Below are 14,872 nucleotides of genomic sequence, written 5' to 3' on the forward strand. Positions count from 1 at the left end.
AGTTAGGCACGTACAGTATCTAACTCTGGACAAAAATTCAAATTAATCGGTTTCAAATTGACTTAAGTATAGCGACAAGTGCCCAAAATAGGTACACCTGCCCAAACGGTACAATACCCTATAGGCTCTTTGAATGTTTCATACGTTATTACAGAATAAGAAGTTTCAAAAATTTACTTGTGTTTGCCTTTTAACTTAATACAGCAACTCCTCGTAATTTCAATTTCCCCTCGGTTTTCGCGACATGCACCAGAAACCCTCCAAAAAATGCACAAGTAAGAAATAATTAAAATTTAAATAATCAAGAATCCCTGTCGACAGACAAACCGTCCGAAAAGAAGTCGCCAACCATCCACTTTTCGAGGGTCATTTCCACGGGGAAAAAACCAACGGACACGACCAGCTACTTATTGCTCATTGTCTAATTGTCCCGCAAAGAAGCTGCTCATTTTCGCCTACTTTCTTGAGATGCGTCTTTTTACGCACAACTGGATTTAAAGCAACACAAAAAAAAAAAACAAGTTCACCGAAAAGGGAAAAGGGAGCGGAAATGGTATTGTTTTTTTTTTTCACGGTTCTTGCTGGTTCGGATGCGTAAAGAAAAAAAAAGTTTTAATTCCCGGAAATTAAAATTAAGAACGCTCTAGGAGGTGACCTGACAAGCCGAAAAAAGAAGCTACAGTTAACAATTTATAATCCCTTGTTTAGCGCCCGCCGAGGGAAAGTCGGGCAGATTTAAACGGGAGCGAAAAAAATCGCCATAATAGAAAAGGGGCGCAAGTTTAAAGTGGAACGTTCTCGTGAAAGGAATAATGAAAGTGATAATCTCTGTTGGCATCTGGATGGCCATAAATTTTGATGTAGAATTTAAATGAAGGGCGTTGAAAATCTTTCGCAGTGTCTCAAGTGGTAACCCTTTCGGATGTTTTACTATAGTATTTGAGGGTAATCCCATGGGTAATCCCTTTTAATCCCTCCAATAAATTCGCTCATAGATAAGTGACAGAAACATAGGAGCACCACTTACCTCTGCCGCTACGGCCAACAAACCGGAGATCGTTGAACTTTGCCACCTGATTTTTCATAATGGCCGTGCAGTTTCGTAGCTCTCCGCAAAAATTCTCGTCATTGCCTGCCATCACGGTCACCATCGTGCCGTCGCCCACGTCTCCAAGGGCAACCACTTTGAAGGCCACGGGCAGTGTCTTGTTCGATCGCCAGTGATTCGGAAGCACGGTGCAAACCTGCGAAAGGACATTAAAGATGTGTTTGAGTTCTCGGAATGAAATGCCAACGATTGGGAAAAAACGTGGGGCCAAGGAATTTGTGTACTGACGTGAATTAGAAGCCAGTCAAGATAAACTCACTTTGCCGCAATTTTTCGGCATATCTTAAGGTATACTTCAACGTCATTAGTTAGATCGTTTTAAATATAAAAAAAGCAATTTATAAGAAAAATTTCTCATACCAAATGCCATGCAAATTTCAATCGCAATGCACAATACACACAGATAAAAATAATGCGATTTACACGACATGTAAATTTCAGTTTAGTTATGTAAACTTAGTGTTATGATGGTTTACATTATATATCATGTAAATTTGTGTTATATGTCATGTAAATACTCAGGGTCATGCTGAATTACATGACATATAACACAGCGTAACAAAAAATAACTTTTTGTCTGTCTCAAGAGCAAACTTATGTGTCTCCGAAGGATTTTGGGCCGCTGAATCCGAATCCGTGATCAGATTTGCTCTAACACGTCACAATTTTGAGCTATACCTTAATTTATAGGGCAAAACATGTGATTTTGGGCTTTTTTGACTGCAAGCCATTAAGCAAGGAAATATATTTTTTAAACAATCAAAAGGGTAATTGGTCAATTAACATCTAAATTAACGACTCATGCAAAATATTTCGTTTTACCAAATCGAATTTGATAGTTTTAAGCGATTTATGATAGGTACAATATTTCCCATACAAGTCATCCTCCAAAAGTTGCATGCAAGTTTTCATACTAACATAAAATGCTTAAATCATTCAAATTTGATTAGGTAAAACGAAATATTTTGCATGAGTCGTTAATTTAGATGTTAATTGACCAATTAACCTTTTGATTGCTCAAAAAAAAATATTTCCAAGCTTAATGGCTTGCTGTCAAAAAAGCCCAAAATCGCACATTTTGCCCTATAAATTGAGGTATAGCTCAAAATTGTGACGTGTTAGAGCAAATCTGAGCCCGGATTCGGATTCAGCGGCCCAAAATCTTTCGGAGACACGTAAGTTTGCTCTTGAGACAAAAAAATGTTGCGCTGTGTAATGGAAGTTTACATGATATTTCATGACTTTTACATGATATATCATGTAAACTTCTGTGATATCCCACGCTCCAATTATGTGCATTATATGCCACACAATTTTACACTCTTTTTTCGATCTGTGCAGCGATGCAACCAATCGCACCTAAATTTTGCACAAGTTTTTTGGAAGCCGAAAAATCTACTTTGTTGACCCAGTCTAATGTCAATTCTAGGCGGTTGCAAGTCATCGTCTTGACATTCTAGGCCTACCTCTGCTGCGGAATGGGTGACAAAACGTCGAATGCCAAAACGTCGAATGCCAAAACTTCGAAAGGACAAAACGTCGAAGGGACAAAACGTCGAAAGGACAAAACGTCGAAAAGTGTGTAACTGTTCGCAGTTCAGTGTGGATTTTTTTTTTTTTTGAGATTTTGTGTGGATCTATTTAATCCTGTTGATAGTCTGAGAGGGGTGGCGATACGGTAGATCCACCAAGATGACAGGATGACGAACTAATTAACCGGGACACATTCATTATGTCTCATTATCTCGGGTCACTGCCCAAGCGCTGAAGGTCAGTCGCTCATTTTGCACTCTATGATGCTTCAGACCCGAGTTGAAACCACCAGCTGTGTAAAGATTATTGTGTGGATACAGTGACCCCACACCGATGAATCACCTTAAATTTTGTACACTATTTATGAATCACCATGTTGATCAAATGGAGTAAACCATAAACTGTGGTCATTTTTGCCGATTCATAAATTGTGGGGTCACTGTACTTGGCATTGTTGTGCTAGTACCATATTTTGGAATACCGAATGAATTGCGGAGAAGGACAGCCGTAACAAAACCAGACGCCCTTGAAGGAATAATGCGCCCGATGATCGCCATCAATACCCTAAAGGTGCCAGAGATCCGGCCGACGATAGCTAGAGGCAGCCATCGATCGTAGCCACCCTGAAGGAAGTTATGCCGTAATGCTGAAAATTTGTGGTGGCACTGACATTGTGCTACTCGCAGTGTTGCTTTTGAACGCGATCAATTTGCGTTGTAGTTCAAAAAAGGCACGCTGCGATCAAACATATTTAAACATTGTTCAGTTCAAAATTTGGAACGCACGTGAGCTCGAAAGTGAACGCAACTTGAGCAAGAACTGCACCCGCAGAATGCCAACATGCCAACTTGGTACCCTGGTACCTGGTAAACTGAAATGGTCATGTTTCTACCATTTATTCACCAATTTTAACAATCTTGGGCTGATTCAATTCAGAAACTCACCCTCTATTGAGAGGGGGACCGGTTCGGTCACCGTGGATTACCGGAAAATCTGGATTTCGGGGCAGAATCTTAATGCCCGATGCCAAAATGTCCCACTTCATTGTGGCGCATATATTCGCGCAACAACGCATGTATGCAGTGCAGATGCGTCACAAAGTCCTAGGGCAGCACCTTGGTCAGGACGCACAGAAGATTTGATGACACATCCAAACTTAGTTCATTCTTGGCTCGCGTTTAGTTCAAATGCAACACTGGGTGCCAGTAGAAGAAGCTCCGAAGAAGTAGGAGAAGAAAAGGCCGGGAAAGTCCGGGACAAAATAATGTTACACTTAACGTGACGTGATGTGAGTTTTTATTTACGACAGTGCGATTATTCCCTACCCGCGAAGAACTGGTCAAGAAACATGCCTACCCTGAGGTGTTGTTTCAGGGAGCCCCAAGGAGGCTCCCCTTTGAACTAGTTGGCTGATACAAGAATGGCAGATGAAAGAATGAGTATCCTTTAAAAGAATAAAGAACTCACTATTTGCTTAGATTACTCGTTTTCGACGTTTTGTCCTTTCGACGTTTTGACCCTTTCGACGTTTTGGCATTCGACCTTTTGGCATTCGACGTTTAGGCATTCGACGTTTTGGCATTCGACGTTTTGTCCCTAAGCCCTGCTGCGATGTTCTGATAAGCTCTAGTTGCTCTGATGCTTGTTGGCAGATTTCGTTTTCTCACCTACGTACACGGAGAGACGAAACTACCCAAAAGTGATTTCTTTCCATCCAACTTCGGGGATGCGTTCGTCAAGCCAATTTTGAGTTGATGGAATCGATGTTTATGTTGGGTTGTTCCCGCTTGCTCATTGATTGCGAAAAAGCTTTAGACCGTCTCAATCACGAAAACTTGTGAGAAGCCCTCAGGCGCAAGGGTGTACCTGAGAAAATCATCGGCCTCATTGAAACACAGTGCAGGGCATTTTCCTGCAGATTACTGCACAACGGTGTCTTGTCCGATTCCATCCGAGCCGTTGCTGGAGTGAGGCAAGGATGTTTAAGGAGTGTATCGGAAAGTAGTTGAAAATGTTCAGAATGCTCTATCTCGAAGCTGGGTTGGTCTTTTCATTGCGGTTCTTCTATGAAATCTTCACAATATAGTTAAGTTTAGAATACCTTGGAAAAATTTGGAAAATGTTTAGTATTATTGAAAATATGGTTAAATGAATACACCTCACAAAATAAAAATCTGCACAAAATGCAATTTTGTTAAGATTTTTCAACATTTCAAAAATCTGTAGCGAGTAAAATTTGTACGATAAACAATCTGGAAAATATTGATGCTTGTTAACAGTTATGTACACATAACATATCATTCAACACCGACTTTCAAAATTCATATTTTCGATAGAGAAATCTCCTATATCTACAAAATGGTCGACTCCAAAAAACGTATATTTTTTGGTCAAACTTTGAAGTTCTGCTTTTAATATCTTAAAAGGTTATGAAATTATTTTTTTTGCCCTAACTTACTCGTCCATAAATTAAAAACCAGATTAATTCACCTAGTGGTGATAGTGCCTTTCTCGTCGTATATGTTCTCACGATCTTTCCGTCGACGTAAGTCAAAGCGTTCCTGAATCCTGATATGTTTTAAGAAAAGCAAGCATTTTATCAAAGCCATCATTGAATTGACTTAAAACTTATTGATGGCACATACTCCGACGTTGTGTTCAGCGTAAAAGCAGAGCTGAATAATATCAGATTTCTCAGTTGACTGCTTGAGTACCTTCACTAACATTGGGAGCTGATCAATATCAAGACGATACTAACAAGCTAAGATATAACTTTTTACACAATCACAGATCACTTTGCGGTCTTCGATAAAGTTTTTTCTGCAGAATATGGTTATATTTTATTGACCGTTGAAAACAAGAACGTAGTGAGTATAGTGAGACGTCTGTTTGTATGTGGGTTTAATATGTCAAGATTTTGTTCTCTTACACATATTTATCGCTTGCATTGATTTTATTTACTTTCGTAGTTCCGGCGAAGTATCAAACGCTAGTTGTGCAACCCTACCGGTAGTCTCTAATGTGGTATGAGCCTATTTTCTAGTTAACCGTTCCTCAGGTTATTAAAAAAAGCCGTGATGTGGTGTGTCGCATGGTACATTTGGTTACTTTCCGGAACAGGTTCCGGAGCACCACCGGGTCTCCCAAATATAGTCTGAGGCAATATCATTGCTAACGTACGTTAGGTTACCTAAAAAACCACGATTTGATTTATCTTATGCATGGTTACAGATCACTTTTACATTTGACCACTTCTAGTGGGCCACCACAACTAGTTTTAGGACTCTACCGGTTGTCTAAAATATGGTCTGAGGCTATGTTCTTACGAATCGATCATCGTGTTATCAAAAAAGGGTCTCCAGTTGGCCTAGTGGTTAAGGCTATGAATCGCCAATCCGGAAACGGCGAGTTTGATTCCCGTTCCGGTCGGGAACATTTCCTCGACTTCCTGGGCATAGTGTATCATTGTACTTGCCTCACAATATACAAATGCATGCAATGACAGGCAAAGAAAACCCTTAAATTAATAACTGTAAAAGGTGCTCTAAACAACTATATTTTTTTTTTTTTTTTTTTTTTTTTTATAGAATGAGGAAACCTGTTGGTTAGCAACACCGTAGGAAAACCACATTCTGCACTACCTGACCTTGCTCCGCGGCACGCCCGTTAGGGATTACTTCGTAGAGGAGGGGGGGACTGTGCTTTCGCACTCTCGCTCATCTGTCAGCCATCACACTCGGCTTATCTCTAGGGGGCCAACTCGACTAACTGTTGGTCGGCCCGCCATTTCCTTTGGAGGTGGAGCACGATTGTGGATACCGTGTTCGACACGACATTCCACTCGTCCACCCCCGTACACATCCTCTCAATAATGTTATCGGGAGTAGTATCCCTGCCGCATACCTCTAACATGCTCGACCTCTGCTCCGCAAAACGCGGGCACTCGAAGAGTACATGTTCCGCCGTCTCCGCCCTGTTTGCACACTCCGGGCATGAGGGTGAGTTTGCATGCCCGAACCTGTGCAGGTACCACCTAAAGCACCCATGGCCCGACAGAAATTGTGTCAGGTGAAAGTTCACTTCGCCATGGGGTCTACACGTCCACCGGGACACGCTCGGTATGAGCCTGTGTGTCCACCTACCCTTTGTTGAAGAGTCCCAGACTCTTTGCCATTTCACCATAGACGAAGTTCTGGCGTTTCGTCGCGCACCTCTCGTACCTCTATCATCGTAGCACTCAACATCCTCGGCCAACACCAGTGCTATCGGCATCATGCCCGCTAACACGCATACCGCGTCTTTCGAGACAGTCCGGTATGCACTGGCCACCCTGAGGCACATCAGCCTATGTACACTCTCTAGTCGGCCAACATTCCTCTGCAGCTTGAGCGCGTTCGACCATGCGGCGGCGCCATACCGTAGTATGGACACCGCGACTGACGCGAGCAGCTTCCGCTTACTCGAGACAACTGCCGAACTGTTTGACATCATCCTAGACAATGCCATAACCGCTACACTCGCCCTCTTACAAGCATACTCGACACACACACAGTTTACACAAACAGAGGCCTTCTCCTTCGCAGGTAGTCCGAGGAGTGTGGAAGCGAATGCTCGTGACAAACGTGACAAGCATTCGCAGAAGCGGGCGAGGCAGCCGTCAGGTGAGGAGCTGTCTGGCGGCGCCCGCAAGGCCAGGCGTATAATAACCCCGAAAGCCGGTGGTAACGCTGGAAAGTCGGACCCCAGCCAGGGTTCCCGGAAAGCTGGGAAGGGTGGGCCTGAAAAGGCTGGCCCGTCCCGGAATGAAGGGAATAAGGGGTTGCGACCAATGGTGGGCCCTCAGCAGCCACAGAGCAGGGCGGTCCAAGGAGAAGACCCTCCTTGGACAAAGGTAGAGCGGAAGAAGAAGAAGAAGGTGATTCCGCAGGTAGAAGCGCAGGTCGCCAAGCCAAGGCGTAGGAAGGCAGGTGCCAGGCGCGAAAAAGGTGACGCTATCGTCATCAAGACCGAACAGTCGAAATACTCGGACGTCTTGAAGGCGATGAGGTGCGACGCCAAGCTCGAGGGTCTTGGAGCCGATGTACGCAGTATCAGACGTACTCGTACGGGCGAAATGATCCTGGAGCTTAAGCGCCAGAAGGATCACAAGGGCGCCGCCTACAAGAGGCTGGCAGAAGAGGTCCTTGGTGATGGAGTGGAGGTGAGGGCTCTTACGCATGAGGCGACTCTGAAGGTCAAAGACCTAGACGAGATCACCGAAGCGGAAGAGCTCGTCACGGCACTGCGGCAACAGTGCGATGTTCAGGTGGCCGCCACAGCCGTCAGGCTGCGGAAGGGGCCAGCAGGGACACAGATAGCTCTGGTTCAGCTACCTGTGGCGGATGTTAAAAAATCCGTTAAAGTAGGGAGTATTAAGGTGGGCTGGTGTGTTTGTCACCTGACATTCCACGAGCCACCTGAGGTTTGCTTCAGGTGTCTGGAACCAGGACACAAGTCGTGGGACTGCAAAGGCCCCGACAGGCGCAAACTGTGTAGGCGATGCGGCGCTGAAGGTCATAAGGCCCAAAGCTGCACGAGTCCGCCCATCTGCATGATCTGTACCGGGAAAACCTCGAAAAACAGACATGCGATGGGTGGTCCAGGGTGCCCGGCCTTTAAGAAAGCCGCAGTGAGCAACAAATCACAGTGCAGGTAACGCAGCTGAACCTGAACCACTGTGATGCGGCTCAGCAACTGCTTTGTCAGGCGGTTTCTGAGTGGGAGACGGATATCGCCATCATTTCGGATCCATACCGAGTACCCGCCGGCAACGGCAACTGGGCCTCGGATGGGACCAGGAAAATGGCGGCGATATGGACGACGGGTAAATACCCCGTGCAGGAGTTGGTGTCTACTACCTATGAAGGCTTCGTGGTCGCCAAAGTAAACGGGGTCTTCTTCTGTAGCTGTTATGCGCCTCCGCGGTGGCCGATCGAGCGGTTCACGCAAATGCTGGACCGCTTAACGACCGTGCTAACAGGGCGAAGGCCGGTGGTAATAGCGGGTGACTTTAATGCCTGGGCTGTGGAATGGGGAAGCCGTTTCACGAACCAGCGGGGTCAGATCCTGCTAGAAACACTGGCCATCTTAGATGTCGACTTGGCTAACGTCGGTACCAAGAGTACCTATAGTCGAAATGGAGCGGAGTCAATTATTGACGTGACCTTTTGTAGTCCTGGCCTAACAAGTAGTTCGAACTGGAGAGTAGATGATGGCTACACTCACAGCGACCACCTGGCGGTTCGCTACAGTATCGACTACAACAACAGCAGACAGCGGATAGAAGAAGAGGCGGCTAGGCCAAGGCCAAGCCCTCGTAGGTGGAAGACATCATACTTCGACGAAGAGGTATTTAGGGAAGCGCTCCGCCGTGAGCGAAACTTACTCGGTTTAGACGGCGACGAGCTGGTAGCGGTGCTCTCACGTGCGTGTGATGCGACCATGCCTAGGAGAGTCCACCCTAGAAATGGGAGGCCACCGGCTTACTGGTGGACCGACGCGATTGCGGACCTGCGCCGCGCCTGCCTACGGGATAGGCGGCGGATGCAGCGAGCACGATCAGAGGAAGAGCGAAACGAACGGCGGGTGGTGTTCGCCGCTGCAAAAGCCGCGCTCAAGACCGAGATAAGAGCAAGCAAGAAGGCCTGCTTTGAGGGTCTCTGTCAGAGTGCCAATACGACCCCGTGGGGTGATGCCTACAGGATCGTTATGGCCAAGACGAGAGGTGTGATGGCTCCTACAGAGCAATCTCCAGAGATGTTGGAGGGGATCATTGGAGGACTTTTTCCGCGTCATGATCCTAGTCCTTGGCCTCCTTTCGTAGGACAGCCGGGGACTGGGGCTGGCGATGAGGAAAGGGTCACCGATGTGGAACTTGCGGGGATAGCTAAGTCCCTTAGCGTAGGTAAGGCCCCAGGTCCGGACGGAGTTCCGAACCTGGCCTTAAAAGTAGCTATTGCAGAAGCTCCCGAGATGTTCAGGTCTGCTATGCAGAAATGCCTGGACGAGGGAGTTTTCCCAGAAGCTTGGAAGAGGCAGAGCCTGGTACTATTGCCAAAGGCGGGGAAACCACCCGGAGACCCGTCGGCATATAGACCAATATGCTTGATTGACACGGCGGGGAAGGTGCTCGAAAAGATCATCCTCAATCGAATGTTGAAGTTCACTGAGGGCGTAAATGGTCTCTCGAGCAACCAGTATGGCTTCCGGAAGGGGAGGTCCACCGTAGACGCTATCTTGTCGGTTACAAAAACCGCCGAGAAAGCACTCGAGCCTAAGAGGAGGGGAATTCGCTTTTGCGGGGTAGTGACTCTGGATGTAAGGAATGCATTTAATAGCGCCAGTTGGGCTGCTATTGCTGATGCGCTCTTGCGTCTGGGGATACCGGAGTACTTGTACAAGATTCTCGGAAGCTACTTCCAGAATCGCGTACTAGTATACGACACGGAGGTGGGTCGGAAGTGCTTTCACATAACCTCAGGAGTCCCGCAAGGTTCCATCCTGGGTCCGGTGTTATGGAATGTCATGTACGACGAGGTGTTGAGGTTAGAGTACCCAGTGGGAGTGGTGATTGTCGGATTTGCCGACGATATTACGCTCGAAGTCTACGGTGAAACGATCGAGGAGGTGAAGTTGACTACCGACCACTCGATCAAGGTTGTGGAGGCGTGGATGCGGTCCAGAAAACTGGAGCTGGCTCACCACAAGACAGAGGTGACGGTTGTGAACAACATGCAGTCGGCGCAGCAGACGGAGATCAGTGTAGGAGAGTGCACTATCCTGTCGAAGCGCTCTGTCAAGCACTTGGGCGTGATGATCGACGATAAGCTTACCTTCGGTAGCCACGTCGATTATGCCTGTAAAAGAGCCTCCACAGCTATTGCGGCACTGTCCCGGATGATGTCCAATAGCTCAGCGGTGTACGCCAGTAAGCGCAAGCTTCTGGCTAGTGTTGCTACGTCCATACTTAGGTATGGCGGCCCGGCGTGGGGTACCGCGCTAAGTACTGAATGCTACCGACGGAAGCTGGAAAGTACTTACAGGCTTATGTGTCTGAGGGTTGCAAGCGCGTACCGTACCGTGTCACACGACGCTCTCTGTGTCATTACTGGTATGGTGCCCATCAGCATTCTTATCAGTGAGGATATGGAGTGCTTCGAAATGCGCGGCACAAGAGGCATACGCAAGACTGTCAGGATGGCCTCTATGGTCAAATGGCAGCGCGCGTGGGACAGTTCCACCAAAGGAAGGTGGACCCATAGGTTGATACCGAGGGTAGATAGTTGGATTAATAGGCGCCATGGGGAAGTTTCATTCCACCTGACACAGGTCCTTACAGGCCATGGTTGCTTCCGACAGTATCTACACCGTTTCGGGCATGCGGATTCTCCCGAATGCCCAGTGTGCAATGGTTTAGAGGAAACGGCGGAACACGTTTTGTTCGTGTGCCCGCGTTTTCGCACAATGCGTGACCGCATGCTTGCCACATGCGGGGAGGACACAACTCCGGACAACTTGGTCCAGAGGATGTGTAGGGATGAGATTAGCTGGAATGCCGTTTCAACGGCTATCACCCATATCGTCTGGGAGCTACAAAGGAGGTGGCGCGTGGACTCGGAGAATGGCTAGTCCAGATGCAGTACAAGAGGTGGTCCAGGGGTTCGAAGTCGGCTTCGTAGGTCATACCGGTGCCCTGCGGTCGAGATCGACCCTTACAGCGATTAAGTGGCCGCGGAGAGGAAGTCCCGGTAGCGGTGCTGTCGTGGCGTCGGTCTACTGGGTTGGATCTGAGCCCGCGGTTGGAAAGGGGTCCCCGGCAAGGGTCGGGGTAGGTGAGACCCTGCTGTCTGCAACCTACGGATGCAGCTGATAAGGCCTGAAGGGTAGTGATACCCTTGCCTTCAGCAGGTCAGATCGGGTTGCATGTGGGCATCAGTTCTTGATGTCCGCTCAGCAGTAGGGCGCGGGCGGGGTTGACCCTGCCCGCCTTCCGTGGACAAAGGGAGTGGCGAGGACCACTCGGGAAACTGGCTAAGCGCCAGCATGCTATCGTGATGGACTCTCCAGTGCGAGTCATCGATGTTCGTTGCTGCTAGGCTACGGCAGCTAACCTTGAGGGTGCGATATGCACTAGCCCCTCTCTGAAGCAATACCTTCTTGGTGGTTCCGGAGAGACGTAGGGTTTGGCGACCATAGGAATGTGTTTTAGTGGGTCGAGGAGAGAGTAGTCCTGGCTTCTACCGGCATTGTAGAAGACGGCCTCATCCCCACACTACCCTAACCTTCCTGTTAGGGTGTCTGATGAGCAGATTTATCCCCCTATGGTTTAGAAGGAAAAAAAAAAAAAAAAAAAAAAAGCATACTCGACATGACTACTGAAGCTCAACTTGTCGTCGACCATGACTCCAAGGAGCTTCAGTGAGCGACAGGACTCGGTCGAGCACCCGCCCGTGGTGACCACTGCCTGCTGTGCAGACTGGCGGTTGTTCACCACCACCACCTCTGTCTTGTGGTGTGCGAGTGTCAGTTGCCTCGACCTCATCCAGCCCTCCACTATGTCAATCGCATGCGCTGCCGTCAATTCCACCTCTTCGAGCGACTCACCGTATACCACCAGGGTAATGTCGTCGGCGAAGCCAACCAACTTTACTCCCGGTGGTAGTGCTAGCCTCAGTACTCCATCATATGCCGCGTTCCACAGTACCGGACCCAAGATGGATCCTTGCGGTACACCTGCAGTGACATTGTACTGTTTTTGGCCTTCCTCGGTGTCGTAAATCAGCACCCTGTTCTGGAAGTAACTACCCAGAATACGCCTTAGGCCAGCCGGGACGCCTAAGCGAGATATGGCGCTCTCTATGGCGGCCCAGCTTACACTATTGAAGGCGTTTCTAACGTCTAGCGTTACGATCGCGCAGTACCGTATGCCTCTCCTCTTTTTCTGCAGCGCAATTTCGGCCAATCCAGTCACCGACCTAATGGCATCCACTGTCGATCTACCTTTGCGAAACCCGTACTGGCTGTCTGATAGCCCCGCGTTGTCCGACCTCTCGGTATAGACCAATAACCTTGACAGAATGATCCGCTCTAGGAGTTTCCCGGCCGTGTCCAGGAGGCAAATTGGTCTATAAGCCGACGGGTCGCCTGGTGGCTTCCCGTGCTTGGGCAGTAGAACCAACTTTTGCCTTTTCCACCTCTCCGGAAACTCGCCTCTATCCAAGCATCTCTGCATAGCCGATCTGATCATGTCAGGGCTAGCCTCGATGGCCGCTTTGATAGCCACCGTCGGAATGCCATCCGGGCCCGGGGCCTTGTTCAGCTTAAGTGATTTCGCAATTGCGGCTAACTCCTCATTCGTCACTGGGGGAACCTCACTCGGACCAGGATGGTCTTGTGGTGTGGGTGCCCATGGTCTCACCTCGTGGTGCGGGAACAACGTTTCCACGATCCTCTGCAGCATCGCGGGAGAGCGTTCCGGTGGTGCAGATGTGCCTTTCGTTTTGCACATGACTACGCGGTACGCATCACCCCAGGGGGTTGTGTTGGCCGTCTGACAGAGATCGTTGAAGCACGCCCGCTTACGCGCCTTGATCTCTTTGTTCAGTGCCAACTTTGCCGCCCTGTATGCCACCTCTCGCTTCGCTCTCGACTCATCGGTCCGGGCTCTCTGCATCCTTCTCCTTGCCCTGTGGCAAGATGCACGGAGCTCCGCGATTTCTTGACACCACCAGTACACCGGTCTTCGTCCATTCCTGGGTATGGATCGCCTCGGCATTGCCGCATCACACGCTCGTCTCAAGGTACCAACTAGACCGTCGCTAGACAAGTAGTCTGTATTCTGCTCCATGAGCATCCGCTCCACAAATGCCGGCTTATCGAAACTCGAGGTTAGCCATCCTCGGTGAGTGTCGGTTATCCTCGACTGCTGCCGTCTACCGCCCTGTTCGATACTGTATCGAATCGCCAGGTGATCACTATGCGTGTACCCGTTATCAACTCTCCAGTCTGAGCTAGGGTTAAGCCCTGGGCTCCAGAAGGTCACATCAATGATGGACTCCGCACCGTTTCTGCTAAAAGTGCTTACACTGCCGACATTCGCGATCTCAACGTTCAATCCCGCCATAGCTTCGAGTAGAGCCCAACCTCTCTCGTTCGTAGAGCGACTGCCCCACTCGACCGCCCACGCGTTAAAGTCCCCACCGATGACCAAGGGGCTCAGTCCAGCTAGAGCGCTTGACAGCGAATCTAGCATGGACGAGAACTGACCTATCGGCCACCTAGGTGGGGCATAGCAGCTGCAGTAGTAGACTCCGCCGATCTTCGCAATCGCGAAGCCCTCGCACGTCGTGGAGATTATCTCCTGGACCGGGTACCGACCGGTCGTACAGATCGCCGCTTTCTTGGCCTTATCCGCAACCCAGTTCCCGTTATTGGGGGGGATGCGGTATGGGTCCGAAAGAAGCGCGATGTCTATACTCGACTCCGAGGCGGATTGCCACAACAGCTGCTGCGCGGCTTCACAGTGATTCAGGTTCAACTGTGTGACTTGCGTCATTTTCGGCCGTTACGTCCACTTATGCTTGGGCACTTAGGCCCACCCGTCACATGGCCCTTGTTCTTCGTGCAAATCAGACACTTTGGCGCCGATTTACACTCCCTGACGAAGTGGCCTTCTACTCCGCATCTCCTGCAGAGCTTGCTCCTATCCGGGCCTTTGCATGCCCACGACTTGTGGCCTCGTCCGAAACACCTGAAGCACACTTCCGGCGGCTCACATACACTGAGCGGGCACTCCGACCATCCGACTTCGACCATGCCCTTAGCAGTCGCTTTCTTCGCTTCCCCGACTGGAAGCTTGATCGTCGCGATCTGCATACCTGCTGGGCCTCGCCTCATGCGGATCGATGCGCATGGCGCGTCCACATTACACTGCTGTTTAAGAACAGCAGAGAGCTCCTCCGCGGTGGTGATCTCATCCAAGTTCTTACACTGGATGGTCATCTCCGGCGTCAGAGCCCTCACCCGCACTTTTTCACCAAGCACTTCTTGTGCTAGAGCCGTGTAGGAAGAGCCCTTGTTAACGGCATTCTTCTTCAGCTCTAGCATCATCTCTCCAGTCCTAGTGCGCCGGATGCTTTTAACATCCGCACCTAGTCCCGAGAGACGATCCTCGCTCCGCATAGCCCGCAGCAC

General features: G+C 49.1%; 1 protein-coding gene across 1 annotated transcript in view; it reads right to left on the reverse strand.

Moving 5' to 3' along the window:
- LOC109425263 (segmentation protein Runt) overlaps positions 1 to 14,872 on the reverse strand; it is a 180,863-nt gene that overhangs the window by 151,357 nt on the left and 14,634 nt on the right. The window contains exon 2 of the mRNA XM_029861751.2: positions 1,028 to 1,244. Within this exon, the coding sequence (XP_029717611.2) occupies positions 1,028 to 1,244 (217 nt within the window). The remainder of the gene's footprint in view (positions 1 to 1,027; positions 1,245 to 14,872) is intronic.

This window comes from Aedes albopictus, chromosome 1, assembly GCF_035046485.1.
Source record: "Aedes albopictus strain Foshan chromosome 1, AalbF5, whole genome shotgun sequence".
Lineage (NCBI taxonomy): Eukaryota > Metazoa > Arthropoda > Insecta > Diptera > Culicidae > Aedes > Aedes albopictus.